The sequence below is a fragment of the Anas acuta genome, chromosome 2, assembly GCF_963932015.1.
Source record: "Anas acuta chromosome 2, bAnaAcu1.1, whole genome shotgun sequence".
Taxonomy (NCBI): Eukaryota; Metazoa; Chordata; class Aves; order Anseriformes; family Anatidae; genus Anas; species Anas acuta.
Genome location: NC_088980.1, coordinates 80,806,398 through 80,834,176, shown reverse-complemented (window position 1 = coordinate 80,834,176; position 27,779 = coordinate 80,806,398). Strand labels below are relative to the sequence as shown.

The 27,779-nt window shown below is 35.1% G+C and overlaps 1 protein-coding gene across 3 annotated transcripts in view; it reads right to left on the bottom strand.

Moving 5' to 3' along the window:
• EXOC2 (exocyst complex component 2) overlaps positions 1-27,779 on the bottom strand; it is a 149,562-nt gene that overhangs the window by 56,832 nt on the left and 64,951 nt on the right. For all 3 annotated transcript variants that reach the window (XM_068670943.1, XM_068670942.1, XM_068670944.1), the window contains exons 7-13: positions 26,972-27,052; positions 22,936-23,081; positions 22,754-22,835; positions 22,153-22,255; positions 18,913-19,031; positions 7,777-7,902; positions 3,421-3,545 (exon numbers count right to left, since the gene is read on the bottom strand). In XM_068670943.1, coding sequence (XP_068527044.1) covers positions 3,421-3,545; positions 7,777-7,902; positions 18,913-19,031; positions 22,153-22,255; positions 22,754-22,835; positions 22,936-23,081; positions 26,972-27,052 — 782 coding nt within the window. The remainder of the gene's footprint in view (positions 1-3,420; positions 3,546-7,776; positions 7,903-18,912; positions 19,032-22,152; positions 22,256-22,753; positions 22,836-22,935; positions 23,082-26,971; positions 27,053-27,779) is intronic.

Here is a 27,779-nt window from a genome sequence, read left to right as displayed (position 1 = left end):
CAACCTTCTGTGGAGTCTACTGAGAACACAAAGCAAATTGTACCGAAAAAGTTATTTAAAATACTGTGTTAAGCGCAGATAATAGAATTTTATAGTTAGCAAATCTCCTGTTTAATGTATGTACAGCAACACCTACTGGACAAGAAGTGCAATAACATGACAACAGTTTATTCTCAGAGACTACGTTTACTTTCAAGTCATTAACTTGAAATTGCTGTATTTTTTGAATTCCATCTCTAGCAAAAGTGTTTCACATTTTTAGGATAAAATACATCTTTTGAAATGATCACAACTTAGAAAAAAGAACTAAAACTGCTCAACCATTCTGGAAAATAGATAGGTATGAAACTGTTGTACTTTAAAGCTGACTTGTAGAGTTTCAGACAAGGAGAACAAAACTTTAGAATTACTTCTATGTATAATAACCACTTCTCTCTTTAATGCCTTAAAAAAGAAAAGAAGCAGTATTCCTTTAAACCTCAGGTATCAAGTTAAAATTCACACCGTTTTGCAGCTGGATTAAAGAACAACAAAAAGTTCAGAGATCTTTGATATCTTTCTTTTCTTAGTGGTTTGCTGAAGACCAATCTTAAACCTTTCCTGCACAGACAGACCAAAACTATTTTGTGGTAAAACCAACGGTTACTACTCACATATGCTACTTCACCTAAAGTGATTCAAAGAACTACACTTTTTAAACTGTTGAAAATATCACGTAAATCTTTAACTGACAATATTTTAAGGCATAGAAGCTAACCTTTCAGAAGCAAAAAGAACAACCCCCCCCCCCAAACCCAAAAAACCCTACAAACCGAACAAGAAAAAATAAATACAGCTTGTTATTTATAAGTGGGGATTTTCTTTCCCCATTTTTACAATGCCTTGTGCACTTGCTCAAGTTAACTGAAATGACTGTCTATGCCATTTTCACAGGACTTTTCTCACAAAATAGTAGCGTGTCACTTTGCTTCCAGAATGACAACAAACAGCAAGTAACACAGTTAATAAATTTCTTACAGGTCAAATAAAATCTGTATGGTCTCTTATAGAAAAACATGCAGATCTTGAATGTATAAATCTAAAACATATGAAGCTTTGAATGAGACATGGTGACACATTCTTGGGTGCTCTAGAAGTTTTCTAGCTTGTGCCACGCTGTCCTCTCTGTCACTGTCTGTTGATTTATGGCATGCAGACACTCAAAAGGACACAGTTCCTCCTCTCTTCCCTAAGAACTTGGAGGGTCTTCCATACTGATCAACAGACCAGAAGATAGCAAGCATATGGGGGGTGAACGTCTTACAAGCTCAGAATCCGTCCCAACAGAAGAAAAGTACAGATACCTTGCAGACTAATGGGAAAACTACCTCCTCCTTTTCTTTTTTTCTCTTTTTTTTTTTTTTTTTTTAATAATTAATAAGGAAACAATGTTTTGATTAAACCCAACATAAGATCATTGCATTTTCCACTTGCAGTCACTCTCAAGAGCAAAATTTCCTCAACCTCATTTACAATTCAAGTCTCAGTTTCTCTAGAAACTGCTTTCCTTTTCATTGTAGTCAGAGAAAGAAAATCACAATAACTTAAATTTGTAAAGTTTAATTTCCAATAGTATTGTGATCAAATATGAAAGCTGTCATTTCCCTTACAAAATAACTTTTGTGAAAGCTAACAGTACCAAGATTTATTCTTGATTCTACCTCCTTCACAGAATGGCATGAGTAAATGTAGTATCTTTCTTTTGATTTTATCATGTGAAATGAAGATTATGAATAGAATCTATTTCACTAGGGCTGCTAGGAGCTGTATATTGTGTTTGACATAGTACCTATAGTACCTATCAGTATCATCATATGAAAACATTGCACTGGATATCAGACAGTGACAACAAATAGAACTGACAGCTTGAGAAATTAATTCTTCAGTTAGAGAAAAGGGAAAACAGCAAAACAAGCATCTAAATTGCCTTTACCCAATTTGTTTTGTTTTCTACTAAATCTGCAAAGAATAGTAGTTAGCTGTCACTGTAGTTCTATTTCAGGGATTATTTTCTAGTGGAATAGTGTAACTGTGATGACTTAGGGATGTAAGCATAGCAGGACACTGTAAGCATGACAAGATTTTATCTCAACTGATGAAACAATATTGCCACCATTAAACAGAGAAGTTTTAGATGCACAAACCTTTACGCTTAACTATAGAAATACAGAAATTTTAATAAAGAGAAGCTGATATGAATAATGCACGTTGAAAAGCTTGCTTATTTTCTGCCTGTTTCGTAGTAACCCAACTGACGCTACATCTACTTGCAGACCTTGCCTTCAGAGTTTTCTAGGATCCAGAATGAACACGTTCAACGTGCAGCCACAAGACTTTACAGTGATTAAGTGTGAATTAGTGCCCTGTAATCTGTTGATGGAACAGGGCACTACCTCTCACTGTGCTTAAATCATGTGTTTGTCTTTGTCAGATTCGCACCTCGGGAATATCCCATCACTACAGATCTCCTTCTGGAGAAAGAACAGCACAGCTTGAGGACCAGAAGCAAACTCTCTATAAAACATATTCTGTGACCAACTTTTAACAACAACACAAAAACAAAAGGTATTATATTCATCTGTTAATGATTATGATGGTAAACAGTATACTACCCATACCAAGTTAATTCTGAAATGTGTCCTTTTCAAATGTGTTAATAGTGTGCACATAGAAATGGCACATGATGGCATGAATTGTTACTTTTTTTGTTGTTTGCTTAATACTTTCTGCATCTTGGAGTATCATCATTCTATTTACAGAATTTGTAGAAAACAGATCACTTCAGCAAAGACTAGGAGCACAGGTGACTGCAGCTGACTACTTTCAGACTAGACTCCCTGTAGCATTTCTGTGTACAGTGCTCGTCTTGGTCATTTTACAACTCTGGCGTTGAACCTATCTTCACTTCCAAATTCTTAAAGCTCAAGAAATGAGTACTTCCGTTCCAAAGAAATGAAGCTTTTTTTTTTTTTTCCTCTATGACTTTGTCTCTTACATATCTCTATCCTTCAGCCAATTTGCTATTTCTTCAAGATCACCAAAGAAGGGCAGCTGGTGACCTACGATCAAGAGGTGAAACTACACAGATGTTGACTCCAGCATCTGGAACACACACACAGGCAGAATTCTAAGCAATTCCAGTGTATGCTTTTATTCTTTTAAAAATAAAGAACCTCACTTCTATAGGCTACTATTACGTGTCAACGTTTGTAATAGACCAAAGGTAGCATCTCTCAAATGTGTAAAAGTTTACAAATTGTTTCATAAACCCCTCAGATTAAAAAAAATTCCAGTCACTTCTTCCTGTGAAGTATAACACTTCAAACCTAATTATTATGGAACTTTGTTATTTAGAAGTCATTTATATACAAGAATCCATACCTCACTGAATAAACTTCCATTCACATAAGAAATCCAGAGCTTCCAGAAGTTGGGCAGCTGACTCACAACAAGTTTTGTCAACTTTTCAACAAACACAACTTGCTGAGGTGCTTTGTATCGCCAGGCTAAAAAGGGGGAAAATAAAAGGGAGGGGGGAGGGAGAGGAAGCAAAAAATTAAAAAAATTTGCATTAATAATAAAATAGATAAAATAATAAAATAGGTTTGCTGTTGCCTTGTATTACACAAATGATTATACAGTATGGATATAAAACCTTTCAGGTTGGAGTGGAAAAATTTAACAGCCTGGTCCATATGTATGCAAATAATTGGTACACATGCAAGTTCTTTCTTATTTTCTCATATGCTTACAAGGTGCCAGCACTATGACAGAACGTACAGACAATTCACCAAACTATCCATTCAACTGGTCTTCTGTCTTCAAACCACTAAACGTTACGGTATCATAAAACCAATCAAGACTTTCAAAGTTTCAGATGATGAGGTGGTGATGCTAAAGAATTAGGGCTGCTAGGACGGGTTTGGTAAAGGTAAACAATGGCAATGGGAAGATCTGCTTAATTTCTAGCTCAAAGAATTTTCCATTGTGGCCTGAGGAAAGTTGCCAACCTCTCATCTTCATTTCCATTTGTTTGCTAAAATCTTTTCTCTGGAAAACAGGGAAGATTCCAATACTGTTGTTCAAACTCAATAAATGTAGCACTAAGTATATACCGAGAGCCCTGGATGAAGAACACAATCAGAATTATCATATAACACTGCCACATCTCTCACTTCACCAACCTACTTACAGCCCTGCTGCACTGGCTATTAAAACAAAATAGCTTACATTTTGGCAGCAGATAACTTTTCGCAGTTTCTTATCAAATGGGCAAAAGAGACTGGCAGAGGGAAAGTAAAGAGAAAGCTGAAAACGTGCAGAAGAAAAGTGCTGATTAATATGAAAACCAAAGGAAAATGAAATATTTCTGTAAAGCCATCCACCATCTCCACAGAACCTTTCTTGATAATGATGTTTTTAGCAAACCAAGATATACAGGCAATTTTTACATGCTAAAAGACTGTTTTATTTCACCTTATTAATTAAAGTCTACTTTAGAATGTTAGGAAAATAAACAGATTTCGGAAAAGACTGTTTAAAGAGTTTTTTTTTTCTTTTTTGATGTTGTTATTATTTTTTAAACAAACCGTGATCTTTTATAAACAAAAAAATAAAAAACATGATATTACCCTACATAACTCTGGAAATGCAGAAATTTTTTTTTGCCTTTAGCCTGCCAGAGAATATCATCCATCCATAGGAGTTCACCATTTAGGGCAAAACTAATAGCACATTAGGTAACCAGCACAAATTACCAGAGCCTCACTATTTTATCATGTTAGTAGCTGGTTTTGAATCTCCTTGAATGCCTTTTGATTCTCCTTGAATCTCCATAGCATGCCTTCAGCAGCATCCATCACTAGAGGTGCAGGTCAAGTATTGGTCCACTTGTTTACTGGGTGGATTAACATCTCCACTAACCAAAGGATTCTTTTTCATCACAGCGAAAAAGTCTAGGGACTGTGGGTTAGTATTCAAGAACCCAAAAATCACATTGGAAGCCTAAATTTAGAGAGACTCTTTAGAGAGAGACTCTGACATAACTGAAGCGTAACACTCAACTCATAGTGCTGTTCCCGTTAGGAAGCACAAAAACATCGAAGTTCAAACAGCAAAACTTGTACCGTGGACACACAGATGTCAGAGCTGCACTTTTGCCAGCTTAGTTTATGACAATCAGAGAACTGGTCTAGACCCAGTAGCAGAAAAAGCCTTCTTACTAACATAGGCTGTGACTGTGCCAGGAAGCTGGGCCAACACTGCTATAGCAACAGAGGCTCTGTAATGCCAACAAACCAACTTCTAACCAAAAGATTTTAATTTCTCCTGGAAACCAGATCATCTTTGCCAAAAGCTCCAGTGCCAACCTAAGGTTATGACCAGGGATGTCTGTTCCTAACTATAAACACAAAATTTACTTTACGCATGATACTCTTTCCTTCCAGGAAGAATACTTCAGGCCTACTGCAGAGGCTGTCTTAGTCTCAAGTCTACAGACAGCAGATACTTCTTAGAGTAAGTTACCACATATCATGGCAAAAGGACATTCAGGCCATAAGTAACAGCATATTTGGACTTAGTTGCTAGAGAAAGCTCCAATCTATATTAAAGATTTTCTTAAAATTTGATGAAACATTTTCTTTCATTCTATTTATTCTATTATAATCTGTGCTATAACATCCTAGCGATGAAACTAGATGAAACCAGATTTCTTGTTCAAACATTCTCGCAAACATGCACTCTAGCCAGAGCTGAATTATATTTGAATACTGCAGTTTCAAATTCAAAGCAATTTGTTCAAAAAAAATGTCATGTACAATGACTGTCAATTACATTGTGGAGTAAAACCAAATGAAACCAAAAAAACTATGCTATTCCTCAAATTTTCTGAAAAATAAAAGGGTGCGCATACTGCCTGAAAAGAGAGTAAGTACATAATGGCATATTTGGAATGGCATCTTGTGCACAGGTATCATAAATGATTTATTTGCTTTGGATCTCCGCTCTGAGAACAGCAAGACAGCAAAGCCCTCAGCTCTTCCTAAGCATGCACTGGGCACGAGCACCTAAGTAGCAATGAACTTAAGTCAGAGGCAACTCATTCAGACTCTAGGGTCTGTGCTGGATTAGATTCCTAAGGTATTGTGGTGTTCTGATCCTCCAATTTTCCTTTGAAATTTGGGTTGAATTGCTGGTTACAGAATCTGAAAAACTTGCTGAAGACATGATCTTTTCCAGGTTGTGAAAGGTTATGGATCCATAGCTAAGAATCTGAAGCCAAATATAATCAATGAAACCGAAATTGCCTTCACTAAATGTAACTATTTAAGTTGAGAGAAATGCTAAAGAAATTAAATAAAGGAAAAAAAAAAGAAACTGGACTAACTATGCTGCTTTGCTACATTGTCTGGCATGTGTATTGATAGTGTTGCAGAAACCACTTCAAAACATGCAAGTACTACATAGAAACCAAGAGCTTGTAGTAATGGTGGCACAGAACAATAAGCAATTCACTGTTTTGGTCTGTAAATACCAGGATCTGGGCTGAGAAAGGACAAAGTTAACAGCAATACAGTAATGCAATTACTCAGTATACACATATATTTTGAAATACAAACATTCAGTTTCAAATCACAAAGTAATTTAATTTTCTCACTTGTAAAGTTACACCGTGGCACCACAAGAATGTACGATTCTTTCATTATTCTTCACTATGCTCTTGAGAGATTCCCTTCATTCTTCTTTGTGCTCGAAAAGATCAGATATTTATAGATGTTTTTTCAAGTAAGCCCACAGAGTTGGGAGAAGAGCAACATCAAAGCAGAACAAAGCCAGAAAGTTCTTCATAAAAAACTGCTTTCTGCATAGCTTCAAGAACTAAACAAAACAAAATATCACACCCCCAACTGGTGTGAATGCTGAACTTTCTGAAATAAAACTATTAAAGCATTTATGTCAAAACTTACGCTTCAGAGCTTCAAGCAGCTTGGTAAGAAATGGCCTCTCCTGTGAAATGCATGTTTTCTGACTCCTGTGATTTCACTACTAAAAGACTCCTGTTGTTTGGACAAGGTGCACTGAAGACACTCTTGACACACAAGGGTTGTGGACACACTGCTCAAGCTAAGTCATACACTTTTGTTTCCCCTTCTAAGCTCAGAAAATAAGGGACCCAGAACTGGATATATGAAGTTACAGGAGGAACAAATACAAGATCTGTCTCAAACGCACATAAAAGATGTAACAACAGCAATGGGAAAGTAGGTGGTTATGTAAAGGGGGGAAAAAAACCTGATACTGTGGAAAAAAAATTACAAAGATTTTAGTTATGAACTGCTTTTTACTTCTGGAAAAAAAAGCAAACAAACAAACAAAAAAAAAAAACACACAAGAAACAGAAGACCCCCCTTGATAAGCAACGGTAATACACAAGAAGAAAGAACACAGTTCCTAACATTAAAAACAAAAAAACAAAACAAAACAAAACAAACAAACAAAAAAAACATTTGGAGTGAAGTTTCAAAATTTGCCTCTAAGACTTTGTCTTCACAGAGATCTAAGATAATCTATAGCAGCACATAATGTTAATAATGGTGACTGGAGAGATTTGCTGTCTACCAACAAACCAAAACAATAAACACACAGAATCTAGGTTTCTGTTTGTTTTTCTGACTGTGCAGCACACTGGATATAGGGAATTACAGATTTGTGTTTCCAAACAAAACAGTTGCCTACCATCATCACGGCCAGACTGAAAACTGCTGCCTCTTTTCAATGAAGCAGTTTGACTGAGGTGGCCAATTGGAGATGGACGCACGTCACTGTCCAGGTCTAACATTGGGCTGTGGATCAATGAGGTGCCTATGGAGGGGGAAAAAGAGTAGTAATAATGATTTTGCACACCAATTGACATGAAAACGCATATGGATTCAGAAGTAGTTTGGAAGTGATACAAGACTAAAGTTATCTATCAAAAACATTCTTAATCTTATTTAGACTGTTTGTTCATCCACACAAATGCTATTCAAAAACACGGCTATTGACACCCACAACAAACCCAAAACCACTTATCACGCGAAAAATGTTCTTTGGTCTGTATTTCCCAGCTTTTACAATTAAGACCCTACAATTATTTGCTTGAAAGCCATGGATAAATATGTATTTATACCATTAATGACATGACACACACTGGCATATGACTGAATATACTTTTCAACTGCAAAGGCTTCTTGTGTCTCCAACTGAAGCAGTAAAGGGCAGAGTATTCTACTACTTCTTAGACGCTTGACCTACACAGAATTCAGGTAGTAAGAATCCACCCATCGTGAAGCAGATGAACTAATTGCTCCATATTCCTGTGCATGTCTATAAATCATCCTCTATGTACACATGGTTCAAAACACAGAATATATTTTGCAAAGAACCAGTTACTGTTTTCAAATTAATTATATTTTCTTTGAGTGTTTGTCCCTATGTAGATCACTATAAGCAAGCCCTAAACAATGATCTAACTTGGTGGAGGTGTATACTTGGAGTCTAATAAATGTTCTGGAAAACAATTTCATAATGAGAAGACCATGACAATTTTTTATTTCTGTTTTTAAACATACTAAAGCACTGCTGGTATTTCTCTTGAAGTCTACAATGATGGTTTATGCATCTCACTTTACAGATATATTTCTGAAAGTAACCACCAAAAAGGATATCAGCACTGGCCAAGTGAGCTGTAACACATCTGAACTTGAATTAATCACAATTCATAAGGAATTTTGTAGTGAGAATCTAGGAGTTTGAGTTTATATTGCTTGATCTTTTCCATCAATACCTGCATTCACTTAAAATAACAAGAAAGCCACACAGTAAGAGCACTAATTCTAACATGACTGTATACAGGAACAAGAATAACACAAAATAAAAAGGACTTGAAGTATGTTTCTTCTGAATTTATGTTTCTGTCAGACCAGTGTTGTAGTAAAGATACACCTAGTCACTTTACTTCAACAGCCAGGATTTAAAGAACAATATTAAACACTGTGAAAATCACTGCAAACTTCCAATAGATGACAGCATTGTTTTTTGCTTCTTTTTGAAAATAATTTTTCCTCCCATAATTTTTAATGGCTTTTAAACAGATTTTCCTGCGGCCTCAAGGAGGCACTGTCATTACAGAGCTGTCAGTTCCCTGCTTCATGTTATTACCATTCACACTATAAAATACCTAAATAAACAGATCTATTTGCTACATAGTGAAAAACTGCAATGGATACATTGTGTTAATTGACTATATTTGGCCTGCATTATGAATATGTTGACTATTCAACTTCTACACCACTTATTAAAACTGGCTTATATTTATTACACCTTGAAAATTGATGAATTTTCAGCTATACGGAATCTGCTGCAATGGGCAAGTAGCACCACGGTCAATTTCTACTATAAGATGATTTGGGAAAAGACTTCTCCCTCTGAATTAACTAAAAATACAAGAAAGGAAAAAAAATAAAGCTATCAGAAGTTTTTAGAGTAGGTATGGATGCTGCAAATAGTTAATTATGAACATGTACTATGCAACTGCCCATATAACAGAGATCTGTTTAAGGTCACATATCTTCTGCATTCAGGAATTAAATGCCTTTAACTTTTAAAACATATCTTAAATGTTGTAAATTTGCAATAATTAACTTGTGTGAAAACATTCCAGCAACCGTGCAGAAAAAAGTAAAACAATGTCTTCTTTTTTTGATTTAAAAAAAAAAAAAAAAGATGTGAGATGCATTTGGTACCTTGCAGAGATTCTACTCAAAATAAAAAGAAAATTGCATAAAAGGTTTTAAGAACTTTTACGTGTCTCCCACAGTTCTTTGGTTTCCACAAAAAGTTGTCTCTGAGATTCGTATCTGCCTTTTATTTGGTTGAAAATAAATACATGCCCAAAAATACAAATCAGAACTGTCACAGGCATTGCTAGTTAAAAAGCACATATATTTAATACGTAAAAATAAAAATGCTATTTCCACAAAAACTACATTTAGAAAAAGGCATGATACACCAAAATTTCCCTCTTTGATGTCTTCGTGTAGGAGTTATGCTCTCACCCTTCAAACACCTTGTTAATACGGGGAATTTCTTGTAAACAGATGGTATCTAAAAATGACAGTGCCAATTAAACCTCAGAATTAAGAAAAACAGACACACTTACCAAAACATCTTAATGTGAATTAGTTCAATTAAAGCCATTTGCCTGAGGTAGCTGAAAAGCTAAAAATTCTGTATTGCTGATGATATACTAACCCCACGTCGTCCAAATGGTTTATATATTCACCAGTAACAGAAAACACGTAAAGAATACTCTCTTGTTCCACCAGAAAAACCACATCATCAGTTTGCAGCCGTACCAGGAAAAGAAAGTTTAACATGAACTAATTTCTTAATTGGTTGTCTAGCATTACAAGCAAGTATAACACAGCAGCAGGGAACTACAACAGCACATATACCCTCAGGACTAATAAACATCTGGATTACATTAGCAATGCTGATCTTGCTTGCAGCCGACCAGAAGATAGCGCTTGAAGACTGCATACTAATGCATATATCTTGTGTTTAAAAAAAAAGAGAAAAAAAAGGAGTAAACTTAACAAACAATTTTTCTCCCATCCCAATTCATTCCCTCTCTGGAGCCATGAGCTTAATTTTAGCAGCATAATGTAATACAATGAATTAATATTAGTATGAACTGCAGACAATAATATTTATAAAACTAAATAAACTACCAAAATAATAATTTACTGCTTATTCATTATCTGATTTTATACTATTTCTACATTCTTAGATCCTGAATATCGCATAGCAAAAATCTCAATTTTTAAAGAAATTAACTTTCTACCTTGCTAACAGTTTTTTAGATATTGTATAAGCAAACGGTACGAAAAATAGATTCCTGGCAGACATCCGTTTTTTAACAAACGTACTGCATCTTTGAAGTCACACAAATATTTTTTCCCCCAAAATACAGCATTTACATGGAACGTATCTGTCAGTGACTACAGTGCCAAGTGTATATTTAACCAAGGAAACACAGGAAAAATAAATGTACTACATTCTCCTCTTCTACCTCGTCATGACAAGTAAGTACAAGAAGTATAATTAAATCCTTCTTACATTTACAACTGTGAAATCATGAGATCAAACAAGTTTTGAGAACCTTAATAATTGCTTTAATTTTTTCTTTTTAAAAGATTTTATTGGGTTTCAACTTTTTGCATGTATATTTTAAAGGTATGCAGAATAAAATTGAGGTTATTCAGATACTGTGTGAAATACAAACAATGCAGTGTCTTTTTTTTCAGACCTCCCTGTTCTAGTGCAGTAAGATATCACCAGAATAAGGATTTTAATAAAATACAATACAAGCACGATGCTTTTTGAGGTCATTTACTTTATTTGGGTTTTCACTTTTCACCAAATTTATCAGCACTAGAGTTGCTATAGGGTACGTATATGCCTACAGTATTTATGGCTGATGTACATACACTTTGACCCCAGCTTTTGTGCACATCATTGTCTGCATGCTCGTGGCACGTAGCACGCTGCAGCCTCAGTGTAAAAGATGAGCGTGAAATTTGCCTAAAATACGATTTTTCCATGATCAATGATTTAAGCCTTTAAAAGCAGCTAGACATTTGTATTTCAAACCCATTACAAAACCGAGTGCAAGACCCATCCTTTGCGCCACGGCCCTGCTTGCTGTGTCCCCCTGCCTCCTAGCGGAGTGAGGCTCCTGGCGGGCGTCAGGCCCACCTCGCCTCCTGGCTGCCACCAGGCCTCGGCCGCGGCTCTGTCAGCCTGTCTCAGCGTTAATGTCCCGCTGAAGCTTTATAAAAGGCTTTTTGCAAAAGATACCGAGTGACCTGAGGATAACGCAGGGCTAGTGTTTTTTGCAGCGAGAAAGAAAAATGTTTACAAGTGGCCAGCCTCGGGCTGAGTAGTTTTTCCGTGTGATCCCCCATGGCAAGTCAAACGCCAGTCATTACACAGACTAAATGCACAACCAGGACATGTATATGAGCATGAGGGGGAAAGAAAACGACTGTACAGATGTGCAACCAGGTGAATACAGTCACTGTATTCTTTCATCCATTATGTATCTCGCAGCGAATTTTCTCACAGGCTACAATGGCGAGGGAGCGCTGATCTATAGCCTCCGGACGCTCTGAAGGGCGGCAGACTTCCTTACCACCCTTAAACACCTTTGAACATTTTTTCCTGCGCACAGCGGGCCCTTGTCCTGTGCTACAGCCTGACCACCCACTGTTGCTTGTTGACCAAACACACGGTGCCTGGAGCCTGCACTGACACGACCAGGATAAGATTCCTTTCAAGGACGCCGCAGAGAGAATTTCAATTTGTCTGGACAAAAAAAAGAATTAAAAAAAAATAGGCAAGCAGAAGAAATTACCTAAAAATTAACCTGCTCAGCAAATGAATGATTGCATTTTATTCTTTTGCTTGAGTACTCTTTTTGTTCTAACTTTACATAAACATTTATTTGGAATCTGACAGGTTTAAAAGATCAACACGAAAATGGGTTGTATTTCTAGCAAAGAGATGAGTGCTAAAGATTAAAATTGCTGCACTTTAGGGAAAGCACATTTTCTGAATACATTTTCAAATGTGCTCCCCCCTCACCCCTCCTAACTTAAGGTCAGTCTTTGTTATCCTAAATGTATAATGAAATGATTTCTTTGGTTTACCACAAAAAAGGCAATTGGGCCTACTCTTATTTTGAGTGGTGTTCTAAGTATTTCACATCACAATCTACGGGTAAGCCTTACTGTCAGTTCTGCAGGCCAAAAAACACTGAAGCAAAAGCCAAATACTCCGAGTTCAGCATATAAACAAAAATGATGTCATTTTACTAGCGTGAGCTCCAGCGGACACTGAGATCTTCAGCAACTTTGAGATCAGTCCACTTCCACTAAGTATCCTGCACAGTGATTTAAAAGACTCAGGAAGACACTGAGGTAAAATTCTAGCCACAAAGAGTTTCTTTTATCTTCAGTAATACCGGTTCTTCTCAGTTTTGATTTTATACTACCTGTGCCTCTTTTTAATCACGGTATTTACTGTCTGTGGGATGGATTCTTATGTAAAATTTTATTCAAACAATGCCCCCTCCATTTCCCAACAAAAGTCTAAACATCAGCAAAGTTACAGATACAGGTGGTTAAAGGAAAACAAATCTAGCGTCAAATTTTGTACTGATTAATTTTTTTTTTCAATTAATAACCCATTAAGGGTTTGCTTGACGACTGCTGTCAAGAGAGTATTTCTGCTACGGACAGGGGATGTGGTTTAGACGTGAAATGGTTCCCAGCTGTAAGAAGTCTTCTTCCAGATGTACAGTAAGCAAAGGCAATGGAAGAGAACCAGCTGCTAGGATAACAAATTGAAAAGGCCCTTTTGACACAAGCCTTGCTGGCCTGTCTGATCTAACAAAGATAGATCATTCATTGCAAGGTGAACAGAATCTCAGTGTGGCACAGAAGACAGACCAATGTGGTCTAAGTAACCGTCTCTCTCCTTCATGCTATACACAGCTGCTGTTAATCTGGCACAAAAAAAAAAAAAACTTTTTTTTTTTTTTTTAATTATATCTGCACCATATTCTGAGTGCTGCAAAGACTATTTTTTCAGCAGTTTAAACTGCTGAAACTGACTGAACTGGTATACTTGTGTATCGAGAACTGTCTCCATCTTGGGAACATTAAGAGGCTGTATATTTTGCAGCCAGAAGGGTTGCAGAAAGATCACACCACCACTTCATTAGTGTTTCCATTTACAATTTCAATTTCTAGAAGGTATTAACAGACAGCTTATTTGCACTAATATTACTTATATCTCAAAAAGGCCTGTTAGCAGATGTTTAGTCACTTTTAAGATAACTTGATTAAAGTCCCTATGCATTTTAGCTCATAGCATCATGAAAACTGCCTAGCAAATTCAAAGTCTAAGCAATAACCACTGGCCACACAGAAAATAGTCTTAATCTCCATAGCTTCTTTCCCCAATAGTTACATTGCTTAATTCATTTTGGCTACCTGCCCAGTGCCACAGGCAAATTTTAAACTAAACCTCATTTATTTACATTTATTTTCATGTCATTTTACGTCACTGTATCCCCCATGTTTCCTGTACTCCAAGTCTGGGAAGCAGAAACCATACTTAAAAATCTAAAATTACGCCCTAATAGTAGGGGAATTATCAAGTAAAATTAAAAAATACAAATATTTAAAAGTTTTAGTTGAAGGAAACAGCATAGTATCCAGAAAGCAGGTCCAAAAGCCTCCAGACTTCTTCAAATTCTAAGTTCAAAGTTCAGAAGAATCAATTCAGACTAGCCAATACAAGGCACAAAATACCAGCACAATGTAGTTTGTCATTCAGGTATTGTTTACGAAACCTTTTAGAAATACTACTTTGACTGAGCATAGTGCTTATCTATGTAAAATTTTATATTTATAGTAATCAAAAATATTTTTCCTGTCCTAGTCTCACACATTTCTATCTCCCTAACACATATCTACATATTAAGTAACAGCAGCAAACTAGCTTTACCTACTTTAGGTCCTTCCAGTGGGCAGCAATAGCATTTTGCAGTCAGAGCTATAAATGGAACCTATTGGTGCTTCAGGAAATTACTTCATGACCATAAAAAAATAAGTTTCAAAAACAATAAAAGAGCACAAAGGTGTCTATTCCATTCGTAAAAGACAGATATTAAATAGAAAACAAAAAGTTAATAAACCTGTTTATTTCCAAGCATCACAACATCGTAGAGGTAGTGCACAAGGCAGCTGCAGATGGGTCCCGTGTCCATAGGGGCATCTTTTATGAAAGACTCTGAGTATCAGAGAAGTGGGAGGATGGCTTTATGAAAGGACACTACCATTCAAGTTTTCTGATCTGAGCATCCCCTGTACTGCCTAATGCTTCCATGATGGCTTTGACTATGCTGTTGAGTCTCTCTCTCTGTCCTGGCTTCTCATACATCTGAGCAGAAGAAATTTTAATCTGCTGTCATAGATGCATATTCACTCTTTCCTTTCAACATATGGGCTTGGATTTCAACAGTTTTTCATCTTCTGTCCTAGGTTAAAGGCTGGACTAGATAATCTTAGAGGTCTTTTCCTATCTAAATGATTCTAGGACTCTATGATTCTGCCTGCATTATTTACCTCACAAATGAGAAGGTCAGTTACGGTTATACAGCGTAAGAGAGAGCTAGGATGAAAGCAAAGTTGTGCAAGTAACAACTGCCGTATCGGAGTATGTAATGAAGTACACATAACTTGAGACTAATCAGCAAACCAGTAGGGTTTAAGACTGAGAGGAAATGGTATGTTAATACACATACATAGATATTCCTCAAGGGAAATTAAATTCTCTCCAAAATGCTAGCACTGCCATAAAGGAGTTTGTACACAGGACTTCATAAAATTCAAATCCTACTTGCACCCTTTGAAATGAACACAACCAAATAGCTAATGATAAGATTGCTGTATGCTTTATAATTAATAATTGCCTATTTAAATCAGAGAAGACATCTGATTGAATGATTCGCTGTTGGTAGTTAACTGTCTTTAAGACACACTGCCAAATCATCTGCCAAAGTTTAGTACAGCCTGACACACCTTTCAGTTTTTGGAAATAATATTAATACAAGCAGGATTAACTGAAAACAGATAGTACTTGAAACACAAAGAACTTCTGCTAACCACAGAAACACAGTCCAAGAGTGAACTCCAAGACTATTACAGCACTGTAAATTTGCCACATATTTCAAGCTCCATCAGAGTTTGTACTATACTGTGATATTTTGCAGTTCTTTGGACATACAAGTGCAGAGTATTTTTACAAAAAGGAGCTAATCTCTAATAATAGTCAAGCACTGAGGCTATTCTATTCTTGTTTTACTTTACATATGGAAGTGCTGCTGAGTGTGAAGGATTCACACTTAGATATAAAAATAAAATATATGTGTATGAAAATATATCTCTAATTTGTGGTTTTGTGATAGCACTTTCAATCACCTCTGCATGTACATTAGTTAACTACACTCTTCAACTATGCTTCAGATAGTCTTGAAAGTACAGCCACTTACAATGTTAACCTTCTCTTCCCAAATGCATCATGGCCCCACAAACAAATTACATGTATTTGAGGATGCTTGGTTTTTGACAATTAGCTACAAACCTTCTGTGCAGGAATGTCAGTAGAGTTTTTACCAAAAACTTTTCCAGATAAGAAAAGCAAAGGTTTTTTTGGTCTAATTCCAACTCCATTTCACATAGTAAAAAAATGGATCACGTTTAACAACTCAGAGCTCTAATGTGCTTTGAAAACTACTAAATCATCAGCAAAATACTTTTGCACAAATTCAGTTGAAAGTTGAAAAATACGTGCACAAATGCATAAATAGATACAATCTGCTATAAAGATTTAAGTTAACTACACTCAAGAGTTTTGAGTCAGTCAGTTTGAAGCCACAGATTCATGGTCTGCAGAAAAACAGCTAATAATTGCCAGAAACTGTTGGTATATTCAAGGTGGAATTGTAATCTCTGTTTGTATAATCTAGCATATGCCATCTGCTAGAAACAATATATATTATCTCTGTTAAAAAGAGAAACCTAGAAAAACATCTAATGCACTTTCAAGAGAGTACCAACATTATGACCTACCTCTTCCTCCAAACATTTGATACGCAAAATCTTTTCTGGAAGAATGTTTCAAACTCCAGTTTGAAAATTTATTACTATTCTCTCTTAAAAATACCCTCTGAAACTATGAACATAGAAACAACATTTCTGACTTCAAGTTGATTTGATTTCTCAAAATCATGCGTAACTAATTTGATATCTGAGTGAAAAAAGCACACTTTTCCTGTCAGAAAAGCATACATCAAAGAAAGTATATTAAAATAAATTCCATGTCTCTGATCACAATCAGCACTGTTCTGCTTGGCAGTTAATACCAATTCTTCTGAGTTTTCTCTTTGCCTTCTCCCATCTGGTGTATGCTAAAATTAAAGATGTATGGAAATGAGAAACTAAGTTTAGCAACTTTTGCCCAACTAGATACTAAGATACTAAATGGGGAATTCCATCAACCAGGATCAATACTTGAGTATTTTACAGACTGTGCAAAAATTGTATCAACAAGGACTATATAAAAGAAAAATAAAGCTATTTAAATTAGATCGGCTCTTTTGAATGGAAGTCATAATATATTACCATTTTTTTCATGCAAATATTAACCATTCATACATGCATTTACTGGGCAGTCAAGTTATGTAAATTCCTCCTTCTGTCAGCCAAACAAAGCTGTTAACATAAAAAGTCCCTTTGATATTAAGGCTGAGGTAAGCAGAATCGTTGCAAGAAAAACATCACATTGGTTGAGATTTTCAAGACAAGCCAAGGAATTTAGGCTCATTTTCAATATTTTACTGGAGCATGCATATCAAAATTATACAGACCAGTACAACAAAAAACTCTCAAGTATTTAATGTCTTTATGATCCTATTTTTCTTGCTGAGAAGCTGAGAGATGGCATTTTTCAGTGGAAAAGAGAAAAAGAAAGCTTAGAATCATTAATGGCAGCCATTTTTTTCAAGCTGGTTTTGCCCTTTACAGGTGTGTTGCAAGGCAGGGTATCTCAGGTTTCTGGGGAGGACAGGAGATGGGGAGGTTATGGAAATGTTCTGAATTTTGACCAAGAGGTCAAGAAACCAACCTGGCATTCCAACTCTTCCCATAAAAAAGAGCACTCAATAACGTGTTGTAGAACAAAGATGGTCTGTGCATGCTAACAGCTAAAACTTATTGTCATATGTGAAGCACCATGTGAACCCTACACCTGTTGCCGCAACCTCTGCTAAAGAAGAAAATTTAAGCATCCTGCGGCAACTTCACAGCACTTATCTGCAGCAGCTTTTACTCAGTAAAATTCTTGTGCCTTCTCATAAGAAAACACCTTACTTGGTTTGGGATACACACACAGCAACACTGAACATGGGCATTACCCATAAACCAAGAGAAGTTAGGTTCCAATATACCTACTCTTTTCAGAAATACCAGCAATCCTGCTAAGACGCCTTGAGAAACAGGACACTACTTGTCATTTTCTAATACAGTTTTCAGATTTTACTAGAAATGACAGGCCAATAGCTTCCCACCTATACCCTTTTGAAATTATGCTGATGTGATAGATTCTATTTACCAGTAGCTAAGTTGCTGCCACACCTGAAAGCAATACCTATGAGGGTGCATTTCTTCAGGGAGTAATACTGGCAAAAACATACAGAACACAAATAAGTATTTGTATAGTTCTTAATACGACATCGACAAATGGGATATTTAGACAGTCTCACAGGTCTGTGCATCATTCACTGCATATCAAGAAATTACAATTTATTCCACTATACCCTAATGTCCTGCATAATCATACACTACCAGCATACCCTGTGAAATGAAATCGAAATAGTAGATTCAAACAATCTAAATGTAATGTGGCCTCCAAGACATATTTCTAGAGGACAGTAAACTTCAGATATATGATTGAAATTCAATGCTTTTCCCATGTAAAGAGCTTAAAAGCTCTAAGTTAAACAAAAATAAAATTCCAATTGCTGTTTTGTTTTCATAAGAATAAAGAAAACAATACATTTCAGTATTCAATGTTGTAAAAAACTACCAAAATTAAACGGAGAAAAGTATCATTTTTACACTAAATCTTGTCAAATAAAAGGCAATGCCAAATTCCTAAGTGTCAAACATATATATGTATATATAACAAAAAATATATCCTTGCCTTTTTGTTCTTTAACATAGTTCTCCTTGCAGTTGTGCATGAGCTTTAGAATCCACTGATGTTGAGCACCAATGCACTGCCAAGCAGGGTCCCCAGGCGCATGAAGATCAGAAAGATATCTGTAAAACCCAGTCCAAAAATCACAGTTCTGACTTGACACACTGAAGGCCTCATTAAAACAGACCAAAGATGTACCATGAAATATATATATATATATTAAAATCATTTTAAAAATTCAAGAAGAATAGTTAAGATAACCTCATACCCAATGCAAACACAAACTTTGCATTCTTCCTTCCTAATTTACTGAAGCAAAAGTCAGTTAAAAAAAAAGTGTAATAATAAACAAAAAACACACATATATCACATATATATAACACATTAACATTTATTTTCTGTTGAGCCTCTAGAAACGTACCCTGGAAATCAAGCTCTATCTGCCAAAATTGCAAATAGTACTTCATGTTTTACATGAAATCTGTGATGGCATATCAAGCACATGAAATATGATATTTTTCTTCCCACTTTATAAGTCCCAATCGTGTCATCATGCAACTGTAACAGGCAAATGCAGATGGAGTTAATTTTTAGTGGTTCATTAATTTTAGCACAGGCATGCGCAAGTGAATGTAAACTAAGCTCCTGTTTTGTTTCTTTTTGCTTCTTTTTATTTTGTTTTGCATTAGGATGCACACACACAGTTTTTAAAATTTAATTTATATGTATATATTTATTATTCCATCTATACATAGGGTAATGAAAAAAATGAACAGATTGCCCTGAGAGGTTGTGGAGTCTCCCTTCTTGGAGATTTTCAAAAAAGGAGGTGGTCCTGGGCATCCTGCTCCTTGTAGCCCTGCTGGAGCAGGAGGGTTGTACCAGGTGACCTCCAGAGATCCCTTCCCACCTCAACCCTTCTGTGATTCTCTGAGTGGGGCTTTCAATTAGTGAAAGTGAAAAACACCATGTCTTTGGGGAGAGTGGAGTATTGGAAGCCAACTGCTGTGATTCCTAAGAGAACACAAAACTATAGTCTAACGTACAGGATTCATGACTAGATGACAATGGTACTCTCAAAAGAAAATTTTCATAAAGCAGTAGCTTCTCTACTATTTAACATGCTCCATTATGCTCTGTATTTAGAGACATGGGACAAATTCAAAAATTCAAGGTGTTCAAGATGAAGTATGCTGATTTATTATCTTAAGATGTACAGGGAGGGCATGTCCAAGTCTTTCACAAAAGCTATTTTACTACAATATGTCTAATGCTAGTTAGGACTGCATTGCTAAATTCTGTCTTCCTTGAGAACTGTCTGCAGTACACGAACAAGCAAAAACTGTCAAAGTAGGATTGGTGGGATGGATGAGAACATTACACAACCAACCATTTTGACAGGGTGATATTTATAAATTATGAGCTCAAGTTTTACCTCAGCATTCAGGGAACACAAAATTGAAAAAAATTAATACTGCTGATCTTGAAAAAAATACGCCCCCTTGCCTGTTAAGTGATATGGTAAAGTTTCTGAGCAGTATAAATAATTATCAGTGTAAAGAATGTAATAAAATAAGGGGAAAATGTGAATTTGGGAAAATATGAATTGAAGCTTAATTATGAAGACTGAATACATACATTGAATATCTGAGTGGGGAGAGTATGGTATTTCAAATCTTGCTCTGTCTTGGACATTGGAGACATACAAAACAAACATATCAAGGAAGAAAAAAAACTCTTAAAAGTAGCAGTTCCTATGCAAATAATTTTACAGTTAGGATTTTATTAATTTCCACTTAACTGAAGTGCTCTGAAGAAAGCTTTCTTTGCACCTCGACTCCAGGAATTTTACACTAGTATTAACCACATCAGCATACCTAGACTAGTGAAACTCATTTAATGGATTTGTATGTTGGACTTTTGTTAATTCTTTATCACAAAATTATTCCAGATTTGTGCAATCCTGCTCTCCTTCATGATACTATTCTACATGTGGAATATATCTGTCACTTACATTAAAAGACTGTTTTAATGTAGAATGGGATAATCTTAGGGATTCAACATACCTCAAGGTAAGGGGTTGGAAAAAAAAAAAGCAACAAAAAATGAATAACCACCACCACAATCAAACACCCACAGAAATGCAAACATATACAACTCTGATTCTTCCAAGGAATCTTTAGAAGAGTTCATAAGACTTGGCCTAGATAAAGAAGCTCTTCTTTAAGGTTTTTAAGACTGAAATAGAAAGAAGGAAATAGCAATGTCTTCTTCAAGAGACATGCTTAACTACTCACCTTAAAATGAAATCTTAGTAAATATGCAATATTTACATGGCATCCAGAAGAATGAGAAGCACTCTACATAATTGTACATTCTTCACATAAACTAACATAAATTAAATGGACCTAAGACTCCAAGGCTGTAGTTTGTCCTGTGCAACTTGGTCTGGTGAGCATACAAAACATCAAAGACCTCACACAGGTGTCAGAGTTTTTAGAATGTCCCATGCAGACCATTTGGTCTACATCTTTAAAGATAACTGAAAAAAGCACTAAGTATGTCAAGAAACACTAGGAGTCCTACTAACATCTGAGACTCAAAAGCCTTCAAAGTAAAGCTGTCACACGTTTCAGAGCACTCTCAAGTCTGGCTCCAAAGAATGTAAAAAGCAGGCTCAGGTCTATGGTATAAGAAGGTCCAACCAACTCATGTTAGTATTCCTTCAACAGGCTTTGACATAAGCCTCAATAATGACAGAAAACAGAGGAATTCCAATGAAAACCAGGAATCTGGTATATGTTCATTAAATGTAAAGGAAACGTATTATTTAGAATGAATAGTAAAATAGCCAAAACCAAATTTAAACGAAAGTCTGGATTAAAATCTTTCTACTATCTGAATCAAGATGATTCCATTTCAACACCAAGTCAAGCCGAAATAAATGATAAGTTCATAAGCAATCTGTAAATGATCATTTCAGATGTAACTTGCAATATCATGGTTTAGAGGAAGCAACGACTTTAAATGTAATACAGACTTTTAAAAATGATATTCAAACCACTCAATAAATAATCAAGTACCAATGTAATGCTATTATTTATATATTCACAAAGCTGCTACTTGCAGCTTTCCAATCAGTATATAAGCTACCATAAAAATAGTCACTCTCCTATTCAGGAAATAGTTTAAAATACAAATCTAACACCATATGTCTGAAAAAGACAGTAGTCAAATGATTACCTTATATAACGTTTCTGATCATGCAATGTTGATGGAGTTTCAAGGAGTTTATCTAACAGAAGTTCTCTTAAAGCTTCAATTCTGGTTTCAACTTCAGCATAATCTAGGAATGGGGAGAGGAAATAAATCCAGTGTGTGTCTTCAGCAGTAGTATGAACTTAAAATCACATTATTTTTCTAGGACATCAATCACTTCTGAACTTATTATGGAAATCAATTATTCATTTTATAACAAGCACCTGAAAATTTCATACACAGTTCAACAAAAAAATTGGACTTCGAAATCTTTCCAATAATATACCATTGAGAAATAGCCAAAGCCATATTTTTAGTTACCGTAACTGTTTTTTAAAAATGTCCATTAATACCTGGTCTTAGTAAATAAATAAAATATGCTGTGATTTCACGTTTTGAAGAATATACCTTTCTTAGAAATCTTGCCACACATATTGCTTACAGTAATTGTTTCTATAAATGTGTAATTTTTATGGATTAAAATCCACATAAACCTCTTTAAAATACCATATGCTTTTTAGCCTTTAAGTTTTACAAAAAATCAGGAAAAAAAATAAATAGAAGCTAATAATAGAATCCATCTTACATTTTTTGAATACTTGCACCTCTGTCTTTCCAAAGAGTGACTTGGCTTTTTCGTAGTCATTAATAACCACATCATAATCACCCTTAAAAACAACAACAAAACAACAATAAACATTTTTATTTCTCAAGAAAATGTAACAGAGTAATTTCAGCAAAAATAAAAGTATTTTTAAAGAATTATACCTTCTGGATATTTCTTTCAATGTTCAAAGGAAGGTTGAAAAGAAATTTAAAACGTTGAAGAACATTAAGTGCATTTCTTGTTGAATCTGCTTTATCTTTACGGCCCAGCACCTCTTGGAATAAGGTATCTGCTGTGTTACTGGCTCCTATTTTAAAAAGCATAAATAAGAAAAAGTAGAGTAAGTAATCAGTTCAAACTGAATACAAATTTTCCTCATTTTAATGAATGGCATGGTCATCCAAATTTGTTAGAGCAAATGAGTAATTATTGCTAAGTTTTTATTCTGTTTTTGTTCAACAGTTTTAACATTTTACAACTGCTGAAATACTATTTCAAAGTGAACCACTTAGCATTTTAATGTGGTAAGACCCCTGTGCAATTAAAACAATCACTATTTCCTATTTCAAATGCTTAACTTCGCTGCAGATATTTTATAGTTTGCTTTGGCTCCAAATCTACATTTTACAACTAAATTATGCATCTCAGGATATAGAGAAAGTCATAGAAGTTTTCTCTTTTAGAAAAGTATAATTTCATTATGTTAATTAAGGTCACAGCTTCAAGAGCTATCAGTGAATTTTGTAAACAACTTTTCTTACATTGTCAAATTCTGTCTTAAATATGATTAATAATGTCTGGTATTTAAATGAGTCACTTTTAAAACTACTGATGAGTAAATCATAGACAGTGGCATGACTGAAAATCTAACTAGCTGGTCATTGTAACAGAACAAATATAAATTGTCTTCATATTGCATTAAAACTCTGGCTTCTTTGCATACAGGATCAAGCCTTGGTTAACAATTTCATGCAATTACATTTCTCCATTAACTGTGAATACATAAATCCTTAGAATCCTTCCTATTCAGAGTAAAAATAGCATTCTATTTTGTGCTAAAGTTTCTTCATATTTTCCTGAGAGAATAACAGAATTCCATTTATATTTTCATGTGAATATTTGCATTTTTCAACTCGTGACTTATTTTTAATTAACCAAAAAAAAAAAAAAAGAGTCAAAATAGTGGAACTGTTTTAGCCTTTTTGATCGTTGCGTGTAGGAGTTTCTACATTATCTGGTCTAGTGACTATACTTTAAGCAAAGATGAAAAAAATTACATCAGTCTCGCTGGGTGGCTTGCATGCCATTTTCTCTAGTCAACACTGTGGGTGGCCTGCTCATGTTAAAAGTAGTCTTTGTAAAATAATTGTTATATCTAAATAATGTTTAAACTTTGCTGAATTTTTGAAGCCCTGATGTAAAAAAATGTTTTGTCAGGATAGCTATTTGTACTACATACTATTTAGCATAAAATACTTTAATCCATTAAGGAGAAATACACAATGAAAGCAGCTAGCTGGACATTTAAATACAGATCACTGATAAAGTTTGATTTTCTTTCCTCTTGAGGTTATAATAAATGCCAGTGTTGTAAATTCTTTGAGTAAATTAGTTTGTTTTGTTTGAATTCATATATTTCTGGTCCATTCTGTTAACAGCCAAGAAGGAACATACTATATTTGGGAAGTTATATTCACACAGCATTTTTTTTTAATTCAATGCAAGTGTTTTTAAAAGGTAATTGGCAACTGCAGGAATTGCACAAAGATAGATTTTAGTTTAAAACTACATCTTTTTATAATTCACTGTGAAGTCCTCAAATTAAGTAAATTATTTTACATTTTTCTATGGATACATTTTCTGTTTTGCTTAGAAAATTAAACATGTCAAATGATTGAAGTGCCTTGATCACATTCAATACTTTGTTCAGAACAGGTTTTTCTTTTTAGACTTAAAAACCATTGTAAAATTTCTTCCTTTCTCTTGCCTCCCCAAATCCCGTTATTAATCTCTCTCTTGATTAGTAATGAATAATCTAAACCTAAATAATAAAATTAATGAATAAAGATTCAGGTCCTATATAGCCTGACAATGATTAAAAATAGTTAAAAGTAGACGATTCATCTACTGTGTGCAAATTTTTTTTACCTAAAAAAAACAAACCTCTAGTTACTCAACAGTTGCCTTTCATAGAGCCTGACAAAAACACTACAAAATAGAATTTGATTGGCCTCCTTTAAGAAGCATTTTTTTGTGAAATTTGTTTCAGCAAATCATATGCCTTTGTGAACATATATTTAATATCTTATTTAACAATTAAACTTAATCTATTAAAAACTCTGAACACTTACGATTTCACCTATAACAACAGATTCTACTTTTACCATCCTATATTTCAATGCAATAATTTTTCGCACTCTCTTAATATGTTCATCTGCTGTAGTAAACACCGTTTGTCTCAGGTGTTTGCATCAAGCTCACATCAATTCTCTCTCAAGATATGCACCTACAGTCTATAAAATGTGAAATCCAAATGAAGATTTGAAGTCATTTTTGAAGGCAGACCCTGTAACTCACGGATTACGGAAGTACTTGAAAGCCTATTCTTTGCAGAGTAGTAACTAAGGACACTTTTGAATGGTCAGACAAGAAACAAACCTTTGATCCTAAACTACTTTGCATAATATTATTTACTCTTTTTAAATCCTTGTATTCCTACCCCCCTGCCTCCCACCCACCATGACTTGCAAAGTATCAGGAGGAAAAGCAGCCAATTCTTTTCACAGCAGAGCCAAACTTAATACACTCTGAAGTGGCTGGCACAAGTTCCTCTACAGATCCAGTTTGAAAAATAATGTCTGCATTATCTGCATACAGATTTCAGCTGCCACTTAGCAAGTGAAAAAATGCTTATATACTATAGTTGGGTTTGTCTCGTATTAAAGCATGGAAGAAAATATTATGAACCTCAAAATTTGATGGCTTATGCTTTTTATGTTAAAATCTGTCACATAATTTTGTCAAAGGGAAAGTGCTGTCTGCAGGATCTGTGCTAAGTGTGTGACATGTCATAAACACAGAACACTTGGAATAGCATTGGCAATTCCAGCAAATGTTTTTTTCTCCTACCCTATATGTATCAGATATTTGGCACACAAGCCATTCAGACTGCACACTATATTTTGCACGCACACATTGTCTTGTTTATAGCGTGTGTCTGCATGCACATGAGGGCTTTTTTTTTCACTCCAGTCAAGAAGATAGGGCAATAATTATGTTCAAACCACATCTTTATTTTGAGTGTGAACGTATGTCTACAGAAAAAAAGGTAAAATTGTGCAGGAAAAAAAAAAAAACAAAACCAAAACTGCTTTATTTGTGCTCCATACAAAAGCACACATACAGTCACTGCTTTCTTCATGCAAGAGAACAAAAACAGTGAACTTCCAATGTCACTTTCTTGATTTCATAAAACACACTCAGACTTTCCAGCACTGAGTCAGCTATCTGCATGTCATTCCTGCTTATTGATACAGCACTAAGGGAAACATCCCTTCCTCTGTGAGAAAAATCACAATGAAACAAAGTAAAATTATCTTGGCAGAAGTCCCAGAATTAAAAAAGTAACTTTTTGATCTGCTGAAAGGCATACCAAACTGCAGTGAATTCAAGCCACATCTCTCAATGCAATTGTACAGCTAATAGAGAAACAGAGAAAAGAAAGTACCAAGAGCTTTTCAAAGTTTCTAAAAATAATGCTCATTTTAAGTAGTTCAAGTGATAACACATCAAGTGAGAAAGATTCTGTTAGTAACCTTGTTACTGCAAACAATTTGTATTTTTAGCCCTCAAAACATCTTACAATCCTGGCACTTAGCTTTGCTCGTTCTTGTACATCTCCATCGCATCTCCTGTTTTCTTTGTATGCTCAAAATTGAGATATCACCAAAATTAACTTAATGTTACAGACATCCTTTATTTTGATACTTATTCCCTTTGTTATCACAAACACCGCTGATGGTCATGACAGAAGCTGCTACTTCTTCAAGAAGCGTACTAAGATCGTTGCCATCACACAGGAAGTGTCAAGAGAGTCCGTACTGTTTTCTACTTTCTACCATATTCCAAGGAATAAGTTAAAGCTTGTTAGAAAGCCCGAAGTCCATAAATAGGTGCTGCTGGAAGGATAAAACTTACTGTTCAGTACATTCTCCAGTTTTTGCGTCATGGATCCTTCTACTTTTTCCGTTCCATCCGCTTCCAGTTTTTGATGGATTGCTGGAATAAAGTGTCTAGTTAAAATGTAGAACATTTTAATAGGTGGGAATACGTTACATCAAAGTGACACTTTTAAACATTTTTAAAATTTAACATAAAGTGTTATTTTTCTTGTTAGACATTAAAAAATACAAACATGCTTCATGGCAGCAGAGTCTAGTGGAGGACAGGGCTTTGAGCCAGACACTGCAGAATTTTAACCATTTCTTTAACACAGACTTCCTGTGTGTTCTTGAACAAGACATTAATGCTCAAGAAAAACAAAAACAAAACCAACAAAAATGTGGAGAAAATAATTGCAACTAGCTATGTTGTAATAAAATTATTAATTGTTCGGTATTTTGAAAAGTAAGCATCATTCAAGCACAAAATGGTTTTGGTTTGCATGTCACAACTTTTACACTTATCTCACTGAAATGGCATTGCCAATAATTAAAGGGTAGAAAAAGTCACAAGGAATCAGAGTGACCCTGACATCAAGTGCTAGGACCCCACCACATGCATTGCTTTTGTCCACAAAAATGCACTCTCAAAACACACAATTTAAATGTACCTTGTAGCAACACACTGCGTTAATTATTATACAAAAGCGTTGTAATGTTTTTGCTCAAGAGTACAGGAAAATGGAGAATGAGACGGGCTCATTTTATTTTTTGAAGAAGCTATTTTTCCCCTTGCCCTAAAACATCCCCATCCCAGATTCCATGTGGTGTTACTAATGGATGTG